The 18056-nt window shown below is 50.3% G+C and overlaps 2 protein-coding genes across 4 annotated transcripts; both read left to right on the top strand.

The window, feature by feature from the left end:
- Window positions 1-46: 46 nt before the first annotated feature.
- On the top strand, window positions 47-6135 carry DCTN3 (dynactin subunit 3). Its single transcript, XM_028528216.2, has 7 exons — window positions 47-235; window positions 1484-1568; window positions 2267-2353; window positions 3880-3963; window positions 4924-4982; window positions 5586-5645; window positions 5812-6135. Exons 1-7 carry the CDS (start codon window positions 140-142, stop codon window positions 5899-5901), a joined length of 561 nt encoding a protein of 186 aa, XP_028384017.1. The 5' UTR covers window positions 47-139; the 3' UTR covers window positions 5902-6135.
- A 1462-nt stretch (window positions 6136-7597) lies between these two features.
- On the top strand, window positions 7598-9331 carry RPP25L (ribonuclease P/MRP subunit p25 like). 3 transcript variants are annotated; one of them, XM_036021858.1, is made up of 2 exons: window positions 7598-7682; window positions 8519-9331. In XM_036021858.1, exon 2 carries the CDS (start codon window positions 8555-8557, stop codon window positions 9044-9046), a length of 492 nt encoding a protein of 163 aa, XP_035877751.1. In that variant the 5' UTR covers window positions 7598-7682; window positions 8519-8554; the 3' UTR covers window positions 9047-9331. The 3 variants fall into 3 exon arrangements, with proteins under 3 accessions (XP_035877751.1, XP_028370085.1, XP_035877752.1); XM_028514284.2 differs by having other exon boundaries at window positions 7622-7664; XM_036021859.1 differs by having other exon boundaries at window positions 7634-7719.
- Window positions 9332-18056: the final 8725 nt, after the last annotated feature.

The raw sequence follows: 18056 nt of genomic DNA, 5'->3' as shown, positions 1-18056 counted from the left end.
CGCTTCCGGCACATAAGGCCTCAGTCGTAGCGTCACTTCCCGTATTGCGGGGCGCCCGTGCACTCGGATTGGCCAGACTTCATTATTTGGACGGACGTCCCGCCCCTGGCTATTCCCCAACTGAGACGGGGCGGTAGCTATGGCGGCTGTGACTGACGTGCAGCGGCTACAGGCCCGGGTGGAGGAGCTGGAACGCTGGGTGTACGGACCGGGCGGGTCGCGCGGCTCGCGGAAGGTGAGCGATCTTGGGTCCAGTGGTCTCCTTCTGGGGCAAAGCTAGGGCGGTCTCCCGGCGTGAGCCTCGGGATCGATGACTTTCCAATCCCATCGTCCGCATTCCGGCCTTTAAAATTACAATGGCCCGAGACCTTCGGAGCACATTGGACTCTCGGGGTCCATACCTATGTAGGGAACTGCTGGTTATTAATCCCGCTCGAAATGGGCTTAGTGTGAACTGTGACTAGGACTCCGCCTCTACCCTTTCGGGACAGTTGGGAAGACTTAACACCCTGGGAAAGCTGACTAATGAAAGTTCCAATAAAAGCCCAAGTCCACAATGAAGGGCTGTCATGGAGCCCTATGTAATTAATTGCTAAATGAATTGTACAGAAAGAGGTCTGTGGGACTTAGAGGAGACAGAGCAGAGAGGTGCTTAAGGAAGTCCCTGAGGAATGAGAGGTAAGGTCTGAGAGGCCCAAGATTAGGATACTGGGTGTTCCAACATAGACCAGCACTCCTTCACACCACGTACTGAATTTTGACAACTCCGATGATCAGTTGCCGTTTTTACTATGGGAAGACCTTTCACTGTCAGGAATGTCAGTGAACAGAGTGTCAGGAATACCTTGGAATTAAGTGCATCGGAGGTAATGATGTCTGTTTGTACACATACACGCTTGTGGAATTGGTTGTCACTAGCAGTTTGTGTCCCATTTGAGTGAGACTGACTTCTTAAAGCATTCTCTCCCTTTGACATATACGACGCTAACCCTCTGGTTTTCCTCCTACCTCTCTAGCTGCTGCTTCTCAGTCTTATTTGCCTCGCCATATTTTTGACCCTTGAATTTTGGCATTCCTCACCCTCTGTCCTAAAACCTGGGTGAGATCATTCACTTCCATTGCTTCTCCATCTTTTCAGCCCTTTGATGTTGGAATTCTTCATCCTCTCTCCTTAAAGCCTAGGTAGGTTCAATCAGAGAGGTAGGAACCAGGGAATATATAGTATCTGGTAGAGACCCATAAACTCTAAAATCGTTCATTACCTTCCCCAGACTTGAGACTCCCCAAGAACATGATTATCTCCCTCTTCCCACTGAGGATTCACAGAAGGTGGGGTTGCATCTCCTTTAATACAAGAGAAAGCGACCAACCTAGATTTCTGAGGCAAAAGGGTTTGGGAATCTGAGGAAATGAGGATTCTTTACCTCTTCAGATCCTTGAGACAGGTGGTGAATCTCGGAAATAACTTTTACTACCCTTACAGGTGGCTGATGGCCTGCTCAAGGTGCAGTTAGCTTTGGGGAATATCGCCAGCAAGAGAGAGAGGGTAAAGATTCTCTACAAAAAGAGTAAGTGTTTGTATGGGGTGCCTGCCTGTCTTCTTTTCAATGCCTATACTTCTTGAGACCTTCACCCTTCTTCACTGGAGTTGCCCTTTGGGGATATAGAATGTGAAGATATTTCCCTGCTGAAATGGTGAATTGGGGTGTGCATTCTATTTTGTGGTTAGACTTCAAGCCCATGACAGTGACCTAAGTTATGGGATAAGAGCTCTGTTTGAAAGATCCCTCTGGTGAAGGAGGGAGAAGGGGTGTGGGATTTCCACAGGCAAGGTTCAGAGGCAGGAATTTAATTAGGCACTGAGAGCCCTGGCCTTGGCTCAGCCATGCCTTTTTGATTGTATCAAAGCTAGCAACCTGCTCAGTCACTAGAAATCAGATAAAGCTCTGGATTGTCTTGGTGGCACTGAGGGGCACAGGGCCTTCTACCCTTGATGAACATAGGTCATTGGGAATACTGAGGGCCCCAGGGTGGTAGAGGCCCTTAAGCTTCCAGCTTTAAAGTTTGAAGTCAGCCAGCAGGTGAACAGGGGGGAGAAACAGGGAAGTGGGGAAAGGGGTCCTGGTAAAGGCCTGTTAATAGACACTGTGGGTGTTAGCTCCTCACTCAAGGCTCTCCCCAAGGTAGACCATTCCCCCAATATCCTTCATAAAACAGATTCCTGTTATTCAACCCTATTCCATTTTCCATCATCCTACTTTTCTAGTTGAAGACCTGATCAAATACCTGGATCCTGAGTACATTGACCGCATTGCCATACCTGATGCCTCTAAGCTGCAGTTCATCTTAGCAGGTGTGCACATGCATCTGGGGATATGGATTGTGGGGGAATTTGGGCACAGAGATGGCCTTCCTGCCAGTCCTAATGGATAAAGCCCTGGAAACTGCTGTCTGGAATTCCGGCTTTCATCTGGGCTGAGGCCAGAGGTCATCCCGTGGTTCTCTAGTAGGTATTGGGTGTGGTATACTTCTGAGCCAGCTGTAGTCCATAGTGCTAGTCACAGTGGAAGATGTTCCAATGTTCTATCAATGGCCTACCTCTAGGATTTTCCTTTGGAACCTTCCTCACTTCTGCTCACTAGATCAAGGAACTTCTAGGAAAGGGTGGGAGCAGACAGTATTGCATTTAGGAGAGGAGAACATTGGCATGAGTTTCAACATCTTTTTTCCATGTGAAAAAGCTCTGGGATGTCAGAGGTCTAGGTGATGTCTGCTCATTAGTCAACTACTCCATGAGGTAGGGTTTTCCAAGCACCTGTGTTTGTTCATACATTGAAAAGATGTTTGATGATCATTTACTATAACCCAACTATCCTATGTATGAAGTATACCATGGTGAACCAGAACATCCCTGAGCCATTGCTATGGCTCAAGCATCAAGTTCAGATCTTCTCCAGGACTGACTCTAGTCCAGCCTCTCCATCCCTCCCTGTAGCTACTGCCTCAGTGTCCATCCCCTCACACATGAACTGTTGCAGTCTCCTAAGTCCTCTTCTTGACCCTTGTCCTACTGATCCTGCATGTGGTCCAATATCTTCTCTCCAAAACACATTTTCAACATGCCACTTGGTCTACTTTGGAAACTCAGAGTGTGTATGTGTCTCTCTCTCCTTGCTAGGATAAAGTTCTAAATCATTAGCCTGCCATTCAAAACCTTCTACAGTCTGCTGGATCTACCCTCCCACACAGCTCAGTTTCCTGTGCTCTCCCTGCTCCAGTTTGGCAAATTGAATTATTTTTCCTCTACTAATTAACAAGTATTCTTGCCTCCAAACACCTGACATAACAGTCCCCCCTTCTTTAGTTCTCTTCCCTTTCTTTGCAACCATTGAAATCCCCTGTGCACGGTCACGCTCTCCTTACTGGACTCTTCTCTTACTGTCCCAGTTCTCCAGAGCCACTGAGTAGAACCTGCCTGGCAGTCTGCCTTGTCTCCTCTTGCAGACCTTCCGTTCCCAGGAGCCCTTGGTTGTGGGGACCTAAGTCTGAATTTATTTGTCTCCTGTGGCCTAGGAGAGGCTCAATGAATTTGTTGCTAGGAGGCTAGAGGACGAGGCCTTAGAATTAAAATTTGGAGGAAGGTGGGATTTGGAGAAACTTAGAGGCTCCTTGGACTCAAGATGGGTCTGACCAGAGGCATTCAGGAGAGGTGGGGGCCCAATGGGGGAATGCGCCCTTAGAGAAGGGGCCAGTGGGCAGAATAGCTACCCCAAGCTCCAGGACGCAGCCATCTCCCCTGCCAGGTTCTCAGTCTCTTGCACTGGAGTAGCAGTGCCCAGGCTCCCCTCACTGTAACCATCCTGTCTGTTTATACCTCAGAGGAGCAGTTTATCCTCTCCCAGATTGCACTCCTGGAGCAGGTGGAGGCTTTGGTGCCCTTGCTGGACAGCGCTCATATCAAAGGTACCTTTCCGCTACTCTGCCCGAGAGGTGGGTGGATGGGCAGGACTTCTTGCACCTCAGGTTCCCTGGGCTCATGCTAGTTCTGCCCCTTGTCTTTACCTCTACCCTGGGGGTAGCTGCCCCTGCACTGGGACTAAAATTGCCAGGGCAGAGAGCTCAGTTTCAGAACCCCAGATAATTTGGGCTTAAGGACAGTAGTATAATTCCAGCAGCCCCACCTCTGGAGATTCCTTCTGTCTTTTACCCCACCTCCCAGCATCTGTCCTCAGGGTGCTGCAGAGCCCAGATCTTACTGTAAGAGTCTTTGCCAGGTGTATGAATATGTGTGAATTCTACCTGCCACACTGCTAAGAGTAGTCTCTATGCTTGGGTTTTGACAAGCAGACAGTGACTTTAATTGAATTCAGATATCCATCTTGTCTGTCTCTGGAGGTATTTTTCCCAGCTCCCCCTCCCTACTCCTAATCAGCTACCTGCTAAGCAACTGACAGCCTTAAGCTCTGGGCCTAGCATGGTGACCAAGGCTTCGGGTGTTGGATTGCAGGTGGCCAGCTTAGGGACCTGGCATTTATCCTCAGCCTACCTGCAGGCTCTCTGTTCCCTAGGACAGACAGACCTGGTCCCACTGGGCCAAGTGCAAAGGGACAGATCCTGTGATGGGCAAAGCTCTTTTTACCTTTTCCTACTTACGGTACTAGAGTAGGGGTATGGGTTAACTCTGGGGACCCCAAGGTTTTGTCTTCTAGGGGCCTGTATCTTCCCTTCCTTTTTGGGTCCTAGAGGAAGACTGGGGTGAGCAGGGAGCCCCACCACCACCTCTAGCTGCAGCGGTCGATGAAGCCTGGCGTTTGTTTAGTTTCTCCACTCAATACTCTAATCCTGCCAAAGACCTAATAGACTATTGAGCAGTCCCAGGGGAGGGCACAAGCATCATCGGGCAGTGTGCGTTGTGTTTTACAGCCGTTCCTGAGCATGCCGCCTGCCTGCAGCGCTTGGCCCAGGTCCACATCCAGCAGCAGGTATGGGAGGGGAGAGGACTGGAAGTGGAGGTGGTGAGGCTCCTAGCCCCCACCCCTGCTGCTTGGGGAAGTAGCCTCAGGCTCCTCTGATATCAGCTGTAGTTGGGGGTTTATGCTTTATCTCCCATCTGCCTTAGAGAGGGAAGGGACTTACCTAGAGCCACATCCAGATCTCCTGCCTCCCAGAGTAGGGCTACTCTGAGACACCAAAAGGTTGATGTTGGGAGGTATCCAAGAATTCCTGGGGATAGTGTGTCCTTGACTGTGGGTGGAGGAGCTTCTTTGATTGATTGATTGATTAACTATTCCCAGGGTCTACTATAAATTAAAAAAGGGTTCAAAAATAGGGGACAGGCAAGGAGACATACATTAGCAGTAATGTTTCCTTAAACATGTGGTCTGCTACCCCTTCCATCAGCGTTAAGACTGCCGTTAGTGTGCCCATCTTGGAGCCTCAAAGTACCCCTTTAGAAATTTGTTCCTTTTGGCTCTGGTGTTAACATCACCTTCACTAGGCTGTGTGGGGGGTGAGGGCCCTGATGAGGCATGAAGGTTAGTGGCAAGTGGGGGCTTTGTCTGACTCCTTTCTCTTACACCCCACAGGACCAGTGTGTGGAGATCACTGAGGAGTCCAGGGCCCTCCTGGAGGAATACAACAAAACTGTATCCTTTCTGCTCAGCCAGGCCCCCAAGGAGTGCTGCCCGAAACCCTGTGTTTTTATTTCATCTGATCCCGTCCCGTCCAGCCTGTTCCCCTGCCCTTTTGGCAAATGCAAAATATCTGCACTAGCTTACTCAGACTCCTGTTTTCACCTTGACCTGTAACTAGACATTGCTTCTCTCCAAGCAGTTCGTGCAGTGGGATGAGCTACTTTGTCAGCTGGAAACCGCCAAGCAAGTGAAACCAGCAGAGGAGTAATGGCTGCTCCTCATCCCGGGGTGAGCCAGAGCAGCCAGACTCTGGGGCCCTGTGCCAACCTGCCCTTGTAGCAGGGCAGAAGCAGCTTTGTATTTATTGGATTCACAGACTACCTGTCCTTACTCAGGTGGGGCCCTGAGGTCACAGGTCTGGCCATGTGAGATTTCCTCTTTGCATTCCCTCCCTCCCCTCATCAGTGTCCTACTCCAGTGACAATAAACTGTAGAGATCACTAAAGAAGTGTGCCTGCTTCTTGGTCTAGGGTGGGGAGGAAGGTGAGGATGGAGGCGGTGGAGGGAAGAGTTGTCAGTCTTCCTCGTGATTGAACCAGCAGCTACACTCATCCTGGTCTGGCTGTCCAGGAGGTGCAGGGCTCTCAGGATGAATGTCCTCATTTGGTCGATGTAAGTGGAACATTCACTTATGTTTCCCTCTTCATGTCAGATTCCATGCCAGGTAGGGAGGACACAGGATCCACCTGATCCCTGCCCTGTACAGGTTGCTGTGAGAGAATCAAGGAAATGGGCAGTCGTGCCAGGTGGGCACAGGGTCCTTTGGAACACAGAAGAAACGGATGGAGGAGGCAGCACAGGGGTTTGAGAGCCCAGGGAGCAGCGTTTGCAAAGGCAGAGAGGATCCTGGAAGTTTCTCAATTGGTAGCCTTGTTAGTGCTATTGGCCAAGAAGGGAAGACCAGAGAGGTTTAGATACAGGGGTCTGGCCAGGGTGGAGGTGGTGGCCGCAAGGTGGGAGGACTAGCTGGGAAATGAGAAGGAGGAAGCCTGATGAGAAAGCCAGCTTCAGCTTGCCACCGCACTCCACCAAGTGTTTGCTGCCCCCTTGTGGTGTCAGGGAGTGGCGGCTCTCCAGACCCCTTTTCAACTTCCGGCCCCATCACCCAACCCACACGGTCTCACAGGCATCTAAAATTCAGAGAATTAAGCCTAAAATTGGGTGTCATCCTAGGCTCTTCTCTCCTCTGTCCAAACAGTCACCAGCTCCTCACCTCACCTACCTACTAATATCTCCCAAGTTAATCTACGTTTCTTCATTCCCACTGCCATTTCTCTGGTTTATTCTTTCAACAAATCAACAAATATTTGAGTGCCTATTAATACGCTGGGCACCTGATGGGTCTCCTTGGCTACACCTCTGGGAACTAGCGGCCAGGAGTCACCAGCGATTGTGGCCCGATTTCCCCATCCCACCCCCTCCTTCACTGTGGCCAGAGTGAGCCGTGCATATGAATTATTTTGACTGACCCCTGATGAAAATCCCCCTTGGCCCACCAGTGTCTACTGGATGAGGTCAAAGTTCAGAACTCAGTGACCAAGGTACTCGCCCGCGCAGCAGCAGTCACTCCAAATGCAACCTCTCGTCCATGTCCAAAGTGAAACCCGCAGCTTCGCCTTTGCTATTGTAGTGTGCTCAACTAGTAATGTCATCACTGCCATCTTCTAAAAGCCAAATCCTTCCCATCCTTCGGACGTGGGACTCCTCAGATGGCCGCTCCTCTCCTCCGCAGGGTTCTCTCCACCCCAATAGGAGTGCTCCTTCCGGAGGGTAGCACAGCACAGACTGAGCGTGTTTTTACCTCCAAGCCTCAGTTCTTCCGCGGAGACCCTGCGCCTCCTGCGCCCAGGTCCCGCCCCCAGGTCCCGCCTCCAGGTCCCGCCCCCGCGCCCGCCCCTCCCACCCAGCAGGCGCGGCCTTACCAGCGCGCTCCCGCCCTGCGCGCCATCTTGGCTCCGGCTCGAGCTTGAGGCGAGTGCCCCCGTGGCGGTGGGAGTCGGAACCTAGTGGAGTTGCGGGGCGCCTGGGCGGGGGGAGGAGGGCGTGGGGCAGGAGAGGACAACTCCTTGGCCGTGCGGGGAGGGGCACTGGGGGTGGCCCGCGGTTGTGCAGATGGCCGAGGCCGGCGGGCCCGTCAGGAGTAGCCTAAGCAACCCTCCGCGTCAAGCCTGTGTTCTGAGTTTCTCAAGTGACCTGGGTTGTGGGGGATGACCCTGGGAATCTCTCAGAGTGAGGGGTGCTCGACCCTGTCCTGGGGATTTCGGAGCGAGGGAGGAGTCAGCTCTGTCTTTGAGGAGCATTTTGATGAGGGCTCTTGTCTCGTGCATTGGGGAGCTTGGGGTGTAGAGGCTTAGCCCTGTCCCCTGGAAGCACGAGGTGAGGGAGCCTTGTCCCTGTCATTGGTAAGCCTGGGGTGAGCACCCCTCAGTCTTGTTCTCGGGGAGTCTGGGGTGAGGGCCTGGACCCTGTCCCAAGGAACCCAAGATGAGGGCGGCCTGGTCTCAATACTAGGGAGCTTGGGATGCCCCTGCTGTGAGGGGCCTTGGACCTGTCTTAAAGGGCCCAGGGTTTGGGGAATTTGGTTCTGTCTCCGTCTTGTGGGGAGAGAGGGTTATTGGCCCTGTCCCGGGTAATGGGGGTTTATGGGTTATAGACCTTCCCAAAGTGAGGCAGGCATAACTCCTGTCCTGAGAAGCTGGCAGTGAGGGGCTCTGGTCTTGTTCTTGGTGAATCTGGCCTGAGGAGCAGGGCTTTGTCCTGGAGAGCCCGAATGGCGGGATGGCCTGGGGCACATTGCTGAGCATTCTTCTGATATTTCCCTGCAGTGGGCAGCCAGATTCCCTGAACCAACAGCTAGCAGGATGGAGCACTACCGGAAAGCTGGCTCTGTGGAACTCCCAGCACCTTCCCCAATACCCCAGCTACCTCCTGATACCCTGGAGATGCGGGTCCGAGATGGCAGCAAAATCCGCAACTTGCTGGGTCTGGCGCTGGGTCGGTTGGAGGGCGGCAGCGCAAGACATGTGGTGTTCTCAGGTTCTGGCCGGGCCGCAGGGAAGGCTGTCAGCTGTGCTGAGATCGTCAAACGGCGGGTACCAGGCCTGCACCAGCTTACCAAGCTGCGTTTCCTGCAGACTGAGGACAGCTGGGTACCAACCTCACCGGACACAGGCCTAGATCCCCTCACAGTGCGCAGACATGTGCCTGCAGTTTGGGTACTGCTCAGCCGGGACCCCCTGGACCCCAATGAGTGTGGCTACCAGCCCCCAGGGGCACCCCCCGGCCTGGGCCCCACACCTAGCTCCAGCTATGGCCCCCGGCCCCGAAGAAGGGCCCGAGATACCCGGTCCTGAAGACCTGCTGAGCAAGCTGTTATCCAGGCCTGAATGTCTAGGATGGCTGTGCCTTCTCTGAGAAGCCTCTGTTACTGCTCAACACCCCCAACAAGACTTGAATCCACAGAAGTAGGCCTCTTTGTTCTGATTCCCCTTCCCTCTGGCGTATTGAAAGGGGTCTCAGCCTGGGTTCTGGATGCCTAAGAAGGGCTTACTCTGCCTTCTGTCTACAGTGCCTCTGATCTGCCTTCTGACAGAGGTCCAGGGAGTGGGTTAGGGAATAAAGGTTCTGCTGGTTTATCTCATGAGCCTCTCTCTGCTTGGCCTCTGTGTGGAGGTGGGATTAAGAGGGTAGGAGTCTCTGTCCTTGTCCCCCAGGAGCTCACAGGCTGGAGACAGGAATAGTAGGCTCAGGCTAGTGCTGGGAGGATCTAGAAGCATTAATAAGCCTCAAGCCGTAACCTGACTATATCTAGACCTTTGGGTGGTCTACCATGTGCTTTTGGCTGGTTTAGGGACTCTGCCAGGTCAGACATTTTTCTGTCTTTGGCATATATTACAGTGTTTATGATTATAGTGTCAGACACCAGACTGTCTGGATTTGAATCTTGGTTCTGCCTCTAGCTTATTAGCAAGTCACTGCTTTGTGCCTTAGTGATCTCATCCGTAAAACAGGATATAGTGCTTACCTCATAGGGTTTTTATGAGGATAGAAGGTAGAAATGCAGACATATAACTCTTAGATACCACCTGGGCATATAGTGCTGTGTACATATTAATTGCCTAATTATTAATGACTTCAGCTTACAAACATGCTTTTTCTTATCTTAAAAACATACCTCAGCCCTGGCTGGTGTGGCTCAGTGGGTCAGCCTGGAAACTTAAAGGTCGTTGGCTCAATTCCTGGTTGGGGCACATGTCTGGGTTGTGGGCCTGGTTCCTGGTTGGGGCACATCAATGTTTTTCTCACATATCACATTAGTGTTTCCCTTCCAAAATAAGTAAAATCTTTTTTTCAAGATGTTATTTATTTTCAGAGAGGGAAGGGAGGGAGAAAGAAAGAAACATCAATGTGGGGTTGCTGGGGGTCATGGCCTGCAACCCAGGCATCTACCCTGACTGGGAATTGAACCTGCGACACTTTGGTTTATGGCCCACGCTCAATCCACTGAGCTACGCCAGCCAGGGCTATAAGTAAAATCTTTAAAAAAAGAAAACACCTCAATCCTATATCTCCCCTCCAGGTCTCCCTTGCTTGTTTACCTCTTGGTGCTCTATTCTATCTCACTGTGGACTTAGTCTCTTAGATTTATCACAGGTCAGGGTCACAAGGAGAGAGGTAAAGATTGTAATGATAGCCAGGGAGCTGCCAGTACCAGAGCAGGGTTGTAGGCAGTGGCAGACTGAAGAGTTGAGCCAACTGAGGCTCCCACTGGATTTTTCTTAAATTACAGTTGATGTTCAATACACTGTTTTAGGTGCACAGCCTAGTGGTTGGACATGTATAGGTAACTTACAAAGTGATTCCCCTGATAAGTCTTCCCACTGGATTTTGAGGTTTTCAATGTGTCTAGTCGCCTGGGTGTCTAGTCACCAGGAAAGCACAGAATTAGGGCTCTTCTAAGCTCACACTGTAGCAGGATGGGCTAAGTAATTTGAGTGCTGAAGTGATGTTTGGCTGAGTGTGGGCAGGAGGGGTTGAGATGTTGGGGAAGATGGAGTTGGGGCACTTCAGGCCTCAATAAGGTCTTAGAGCAGGGATGAGGGGACCAGGGCCAGCAGGTGGTGATCAAAACTTGGAACACTGCATCATCCTCTGCTTTCAAAGGTAGGTTGCCCAGAGTGATGTGGAAGACCCTGAGGGAAAGGAAGGTGAGGGAGATTCAGGGGATATTAGGAAAGACAAGACACTCAGCAGCTGCTCAGCCATGTCAGAAACGCAGAGGGTCATGGAGCATCCAGTAAGCCCCTAGAGGCGGTGGTGGTGACGCAGGTGTCTTGCTACCAGCAACTGCCTGACTTCTCCCTAATCTCTTTGTGGCTAATTCAGGGTTTTCCCTCCCTCCCAGTTTCTACATACTGCCTTTTCTCTGAGCATCTTCACTGGTGTGTCTTCTACCATCAACATCTCTTTGAGTATCATTGGTCCCCAGAGTTTTGGGACCAGGCTACATGCAGACAATTGCTCTTTGGCTCAGCATCCCATCCTGATCCAGCCTACTGTGGCTAGGGTGGAATGATCATGTGTAATAAGCATGGTGCCCTGTGCTGAAGGAATGATTCCATAAGGTGGCATCACAAGCTCTGAGAGTCCTAAGAGGGGCTCCCAAATGGGCAGCTCACCATTTGGACACCATCTGGGATCTCCAGGATGACAGGGATAGTGTGGAGAGAAACAGCTGGGGTCAAAATCCCTTGGGAAGAACAGAGTCTGCAAGTCAGAAAATCAGGACATGAACCGCAGGCTGAGGGCAGGGTAACGTGATTCCTGGGCCTTTTCCCTCCTTGTCCTCTATAGGGCCCAAACAGGGCCTACAGGAGGAAATGCAGGGAGGGGGCAGAGATAGGTGAGGTCTTTAGTGGTTGGAAAGCCTGACCAAACAGCAGGGGGAGCACAGGAATTGTATCATTGTATCATTTCTGACTCAGTTTTTTTACTTCCTACTTTATTCTTAAGCCACTCCATTATGGTTTTTGCCTCCATGTATTTGTTAGAAAAGGTTATGCCATTTCTAAACAGCTCTTTCAAGAAGCTGGATTGTGAATTGGTGGAGAGCGGTGATAAAGAGCTGAACAGGAATGTAGACTACAGGTAGATTTATTTATTTACTTACTTATTTACTTATTTATTTATAAAGAGTTGGCAGAGACTTGAACATGTTTGTAGGCTGTTGGAGGAAGCCAATAGGAAAAGGGATGAAAGATGCAGGGGATTGTGGGTAACTCAGAATGAAACTCCTGAATGGGTGAAAGGGAATGAGACTCACAAGTCTGGAGGTAGGGACCTCGCAAAGGAAAGAGGAGAGATGATTTTTGATAACAAGAGAGAAGGAGTTGAGGATGGATATGAATGCAGATAGTGTGGAGGTGAAGGTAGGACGTTAGTGATTTAATAATTCAGAAGGCTTCTATCTCTAGAAGCAGGAGCCCAGCTCTGCTGCTGAGAGGGCCCTGTGCTGGTGGGAAGGAAGGGAGACAGTTGTTGCAATTGGGAGCGATAACGGGGGTTACAGGAGGATGGCCACGCAGGGCTAAAAGCCCTGTTGCGGCTGGTGACCATGAAAATGTAGTGTCACCCTGACCAATTTGGCGCAGTTGGTTGGGCCTTGTTTTGTAAAGCCAAAGGTTGCTGGTTCAATTCCCGGTCAGGGTAAAGGCCTGGGCCGCAGTTTCAGTCCTCTGGTCAGGGTGTGTATGAGAGGCAACCAATCGATGTTTCTCTCCCTCTCTTTCTCCCTCCCTACCCCTCTCTCTAGAACATAAGTAAACAAAACCTTAAAAAGGAAAAAGAAAATGTGCTGTCATCAGTCTGGGTGTAGGAGCTCCAAGGAACATTACAGGACAGGTGAGGACCCAGAAAGCATCGTTGCATTCTTCCAGACCGAGGTTAAGACAGGCGGGAATGATGGAAGAACAGTGAGGAGACTTAGCAAGAGAGTGTGTGTAGTAAAGGTCCAAGGAACCCAAATTTGATCTGAAAAGAAGTGATGATAGAAAGGGGCAGGAGCCGGTGGCCTGGAGGCCCCCATGCAAATGTCTGGAGTGTGATGGAATAGTGGAAAGAAGTAGGAGGGAGCATGGTAGCTGTGTCCGTTTCTGGGCTGCTGTGAACAAAGTACCACGAACTGGGTGGCTTAGAACAACAGAAATTCACCGTCTCACGGTTTTGGAGACTAGAAGTCTTAAAATCAAGGTGTCAGCAGGGCCATTTTCTCCTGAAATCTTTAGGGGAATCCTTCCTTGCTTCATCCTAGCTTCTGGTTTGCCAGTAGTCATTGGCCTTCTTGGCTTTTAGAATCATTACTCTAGCCCTGACAGGTGTGCCTCAGTAGGTTGGGCATTGTCCCATAAACCAAAGGGTCACCACCGGTTTGATGCCTGGTCAGGCTACATGCCTGGGCTGCAGGCCAGGTCCCCGGTTGGGGGCCTGGCAAGAGGCAGCCAATGTTTTTCTCCCTCCCTTCCCCTCTTTCTAAAAATAAATAAATAAAATCTTAAAAAAAAAAGGATCATTACTTTAGTCATCCATCTTCACATCATCTTCCATTTATGTATGTCTGATTCAAGGTCCAATTTCTCCTTTTTATAAGGATACAAATCATATTGGATTAGGGCCCACCCTAATGACTTTATTTTAACTTGACTACCTCTATAAAGACCCTATTTACAAATAAAGTCACATTTTGGGGGGCGTAAAGATTTTCTTTATTTATTTTTAGGGAGAGGGAGAGAAACATTGAATGGTTGCCTCTCACGTGCCCCCAACTGGGGACCTCGCCTGCAACCCAGGTATGTGCCCTGACTGGGAACTGAACCAGCGACCTTTAGGTTTGCAAGCCAAGTGCTCAATCCATTGAGTCATACCAGCCACAGCTAAAGTCACATTTTGAAGTACTAGAGGTTAGGTCTATGGCCATACCCCTTGAATGCACCCAATCTCATCTGAAGTGCTAGAGGCTAGGACTTGAATGGATCTTTTGGGGAGGGATACAATTCAACCCATAACAGTAGCTAAAGGATGAGATGGAAGTGTCAGTGGCTTTAGGAGTTCTAGGAGCTGACAGGACTTGGTTGTGAGAGTGGATAGCTGAGTGGCCTGAAGGAAAAGTCACTGAAGATGGGGTTGAGGGAATAAGGGGCCAGGGAGGGTGGTAGTGTGTGGGTTAGGGGCATGGGGGAGCGTCCAGGTGGGTGACGGAGTCATCCGTGATGGAATGTGCTGATCATTTTTATTACCTGCCTTAGAGGTGGCATGTATAATGAGGACTTAAGAACACAATATAACTGGAGGAGTTACATACTTCCTGTATCCAAGCAGGCATTGAGTTCTGCTAGTTTCGCTTCCTTAGGTCTCTCTCCATTCCCACAAGCTCTGTTGGTTTGTGCGTCATCTGGCAACAGTCTCATTACTGGCCTCCTGTGCTCTCCTCCAAACCAAGCTACTGGCTGTTCCCTTTGTTTAGAATGCTCCTCTGCCAGATACCATGGCTGTCTCCCTCCCTCCTTCAAGTCCTTGCTCAAATGTCACCTCAGCGAGGACTATTCTGACCACTTTGTTTAAAATTGCAGTCAAGCACTTTTGATCTTCCTTATCCTGTCTCTCCCCCTTTTTTGTTTGCCTTTTAAATATAGTTTACTACTTTAGTGTTTTTGTTTATTGTCTGACTTCTCCTGATGAAAATGTAAGCTCCAAATGGACAGGAATCTTTGTTTTGTTCACTGATGTAACCTAAGGCTCTTGAACATAGTAGGTGTTTGCTACATATTTAATGAATGAATGCATGCATGCATAGTGAGCCTCCAAGTGTGTGGATACACCCAGACCTATCATTCTGCTACCTTAGTCTCCCCATGCCCAGATTAGAGGACAAGATCCAAATTCACTCACTGGATGGACTTAAAGGACCCCCTCTTGGTCACTTCTATGGCTCAGCCCATCTTTGATCTGGTCCCCATGGACCCTGGGCTCTGGGCACACTAATGCCTCACCCTTTCCACGGGCCATGAGATTTCTCTGCCTCTGAGCCTTTGCTTTTGCCATTCTTTCTGCTCGGAACTCATCAAGAATGTTCAAAGGATACAAGTGCTGGGATTTGAGTACTCCTCAGTACTACCTCCCCACTCCCCTCAATTTGTCTGGACCACCAACCAACCTGAAGCTCAGGGATCAAGATGCCCTGGTTCCTAGGGCATCTCCAGCTCCCACTTTGGTGCTTGCACTGGGAAGGTGATTCTGGCTGCGCTTCTGAGTCTGACCACTAGGTGGAAGCATTTGCAAAGGGATAGTCCATCCCTTCCCTTTGCTGAGTCTTCAGAGGTCCCCAGGACACTCAAGACAGGAGCCTCAAGTCTAGGCTTGAAATTTGGCCTTTGGTGGCCTCAGTGACCTCTTGGTTATTAATACAAAAAACAGTTAATGATCATCCACGATGTAACAAATATCATCACTGGGCTTGGAACCTCCAGACTCATGAATACTATAACCATGTGTATAGATAATTTCACTATCAGTGTGATGAGTTCAGAGATTAGGGAAGTTCATTAGACCTCAAGAGTTCAGAACCCCTCATCCAGTCTTCAGGAACAGGCAAAGCTTCAAAGAAGAGGAGGTGATGCTTGTGTAGAATCTTGCAAAAGAAGTGGGAAGGACATTCTGGGTAAAGTATAGGCACGAACTAAGACGTAGAGGTGAGAGGAACATAGAAGTGATCACCAGAGCTTAAAGTTCAAGACAGAAGTATGAGGACTGAGGCTCAGAGGTGACTGTGGGTCAGAGGTGACTGGAATGGCCTAAGAGCATGACCAGGGAGCTTGGCTTTTTTCTTTAGAGTAATAACAAGTCACTGAAGGCTTTAAGAAGAAAGTGATATGGAATATAAGATTAGTGTTAGTAGCTCTGGCTGCTATAGTGTGGAAGGTGGATTGAGGGCACCAGGCAGAAGAGCAGCGAGGAGGCTGCCATAGGGATCCAGAGGGAGATGGTGAAGCCAGAATTATGGCTGGATTGGGCCCTGGAGAAGCCCCTCCCAGCCCATAAGAAATTTCAAGGTCTGGCATTTTGAAAGGGTTCCTGGGTCTAGCACCTGCTCCCCCACCATTTGAGCAGCCTCAGTCCTTCTGTTCCCGAGGCTCCTTTTGGCTCTATTCTGGCTGTAATTATTCTGGCTAGAAGCAAGGTCTGTCAGTTTCCATATGGAGACCGCAGCGCCCTAGGTTCCTCTCTCTGGACCTGTCAGCCTTGAGCTCAGCCTATACCTGTGATCCTTTCATGCACTCCCTTCTTTGACAGAAACACCAGATGGAAGGAAGTGTTACATATGAGCTTCTTCTGCCAGGGAGCCAGGGTAAGCACTGGTCACTCCTTGTACCAGAGTTCATGTGTACACATGTGTGAGTATGTGTGTGTCTGCATGCGTCTGTACTGTTGGCAGGACTGATGCTGAGGGAAGGGCATCCCTGGCAGGCAGAAGGGCATCATCTGAGGAAAGAAAGGTCTGGAGGTAAGAAAGTACAAAGCATTGTTTGTGGAACAGGTGGCAATATTGTTAGCAAGGTGTAACAGGGACAGGGCCTGGAGCCATGACCTTGTACTGCAAGCAGGGGGCACCATAATCAGGTTTTGAGCAGGGATTGGGAGAGTCACCTTCACTCACAGCCTCATGAATATTCACAGACCTGTTGAATTATGCAGAAAGGATGTAAATGTATATGCAAATTTGGTGCTGCCCTCCCCGTTGCTATGGAAACCAGAGACTAGCAAGGGGGGCCAAACCCTGGGGAGACCAGGCTGGAGAGACTGGAGAAAAGGAGATTCTCTTCTGTTGTCCGCTTTTCCCATTCCTGCTGTTTCGATCTCTTTCTTTGCCTCTCTGTCTTTGTCTCCCTTAACCTTGCTCTCTCTCCGTCTCTGCCTCTCTCCCTCTCTCTGCCTTCTTTATTTCTATATCTCTCTCCTGTTTTTTTGTCTCTCAATCTCTGAGTTTCTCTGTCTGTGTCTGTATATCATTGACTCCATGTCACCGTTGTCCTGTGACTCTGAGACACTGTTTCTCTCTGACTTCATGTGTCTCCTGACCTCGGTCTGTGTCTTTAATGCCATGGCTCCCCCTCTCTCTATGTCTCTGACTCATATCTTTCTTTCTCTGCATCTCTATTTTTGTGCCTTTCTCTGTCTCTGACTGTGCCTATTTCCTGATCTCCCCCCCAGGTTCTCTTGTCTCTCTTTTGCTCTGATTCTCTCTCTGAACCTTTTATCCCAATGCTCGTCTCTATCTGGTGGGAAGGACAGGAAGCTGCACATCTGTCCTTGCCTGAGGGACTGCTCCACCCCTGGCCCAGCTGCCCACGTGGTCAAGGATTCCTAGGTACTCTCCCCACACAAAATCCTGTTTTGCACCTGGCTCCTGTCACAGTGTCGTCACAGGACCCCTGTGACAGGCCCAGGATGGATACCAGGACACTAGGGCTCCTGTCCCAGCTCTGCCTGCTGTGACTCTGCCTAGTGTTTCTCTCTTTCTGGATCTGTAGCCCCCCGCTCTCCTTCTTAAAGCTGGGGAGCACCCTGAGGCAATGATGTGTTGGGAATAGGGACCCGAGAGGTGAGTCTTAATGGTTCACACATCTGGCCCTTTGCCCAAGGGCTTACGTGAGAAGTCTGGCTGGGGCCCAGGTATGGGGGTGTCTGGGGCTAGTCGAGACCAATCCTGGCCTCCAGAGAAGACTCCTTGCTGAGCCACAGAGTCAAACAGGAGCTTTTCCACAGTTTATCTATGCTCCTGCCTGCTACAGTCAGCCATCCAACTCCCTGTTTGGGGCCCTTTGTCTGCCCTGCCTTCATTTACTTTCCAGTTCTAGAGTAGCTATTCCACACCATTGTCTGCCCTCACAGATCCGCAGTGACATAGAAATGACATCTGGACTTTTTGTGTGTTCCCCCTCCTCCACAAAAAGGGGCTCTTTGGTCCAGGGGAAGAACACAAGATTCTTTAACCCCATAGTTTCCTAGCCCTGACAGCCACAGTTTAGGGCTGTAAAGCATATGTGGCTGCCAATGTCATGGATCAAAGCTAAGAGAGACAGAGGCAGAGACAGAGACAGAGAAGCTGGATCTATGGAGGCAGCATGGCTCCGTACAGGATTTGGGATGGGATAGAGGAAGCTCAGGGGTAAGGGTGGGCCAGAGTATTTTGAGGCAGGTAAGCAACCTTGTGTAGAGGTGGGGGGCTTCCACCTCTTTGGTCCTGGACTCCGGGCAGGTTGCATTACCTCCAGGCAGGCATCAGACATGGGGGGTCTGGCTTGGGCCCAG

Source organism: Phyllostomus discolor, chromosome 3 (assembly GCF_004126475.2).
Source record: "Phyllostomus discolor isolate MPI-MPIP mPhyDis1 chromosome 3, mPhyDis1.pri.v3, whole genome shotgun sequence".
Classification (NCBI taxonomy): domain Eukaryota; kingdom Metazoa; phylum Chordata; class Mammalia; order Chiroptera; family Phyllostomidae; genus Phyllostomus; species Phyllostomus discolor.
Note: the sequence above shows the minus strand (reverse complement) of the source record. Positions and strands in the feature narration are given on the sequence as shown.

What these genes read in the sequence shown, in the direction of transcription:
- DCTN3 (XM_028528216.2), top strand. Translation starts at nt 140, where the DNA reads ATGGCGGCTGTGACTGACGTGCAGCGGCTACAGGCCCGGGTGGAGGAG. An exon ending in GGTCGCGCGGCTCGCGGAAG is followed by an intron (nt 236 to 1,483) that starts GTGAGCGATCTT and finishes CTACCCTTACAG; the next exon opens with GTGGCTGATGGCCTGCTCAA. An exon ending in AAAGATTCTCTACAAAAAGA is followed by an intron (nt 1,569 to 2,266) that starts GTAAGTGTTTGT and finishes CTACTTTTCTAG; the next exon opens with TTGAAGACCTGATCAAATAC.
- RPP25L (XM_036021858.1), top strand. Translation starts at nt 8,555, where the DNA reads ATGGAGCACTACCGGAAAGCTGGCTCTGTGGAACTCCCAGCACCTTCC.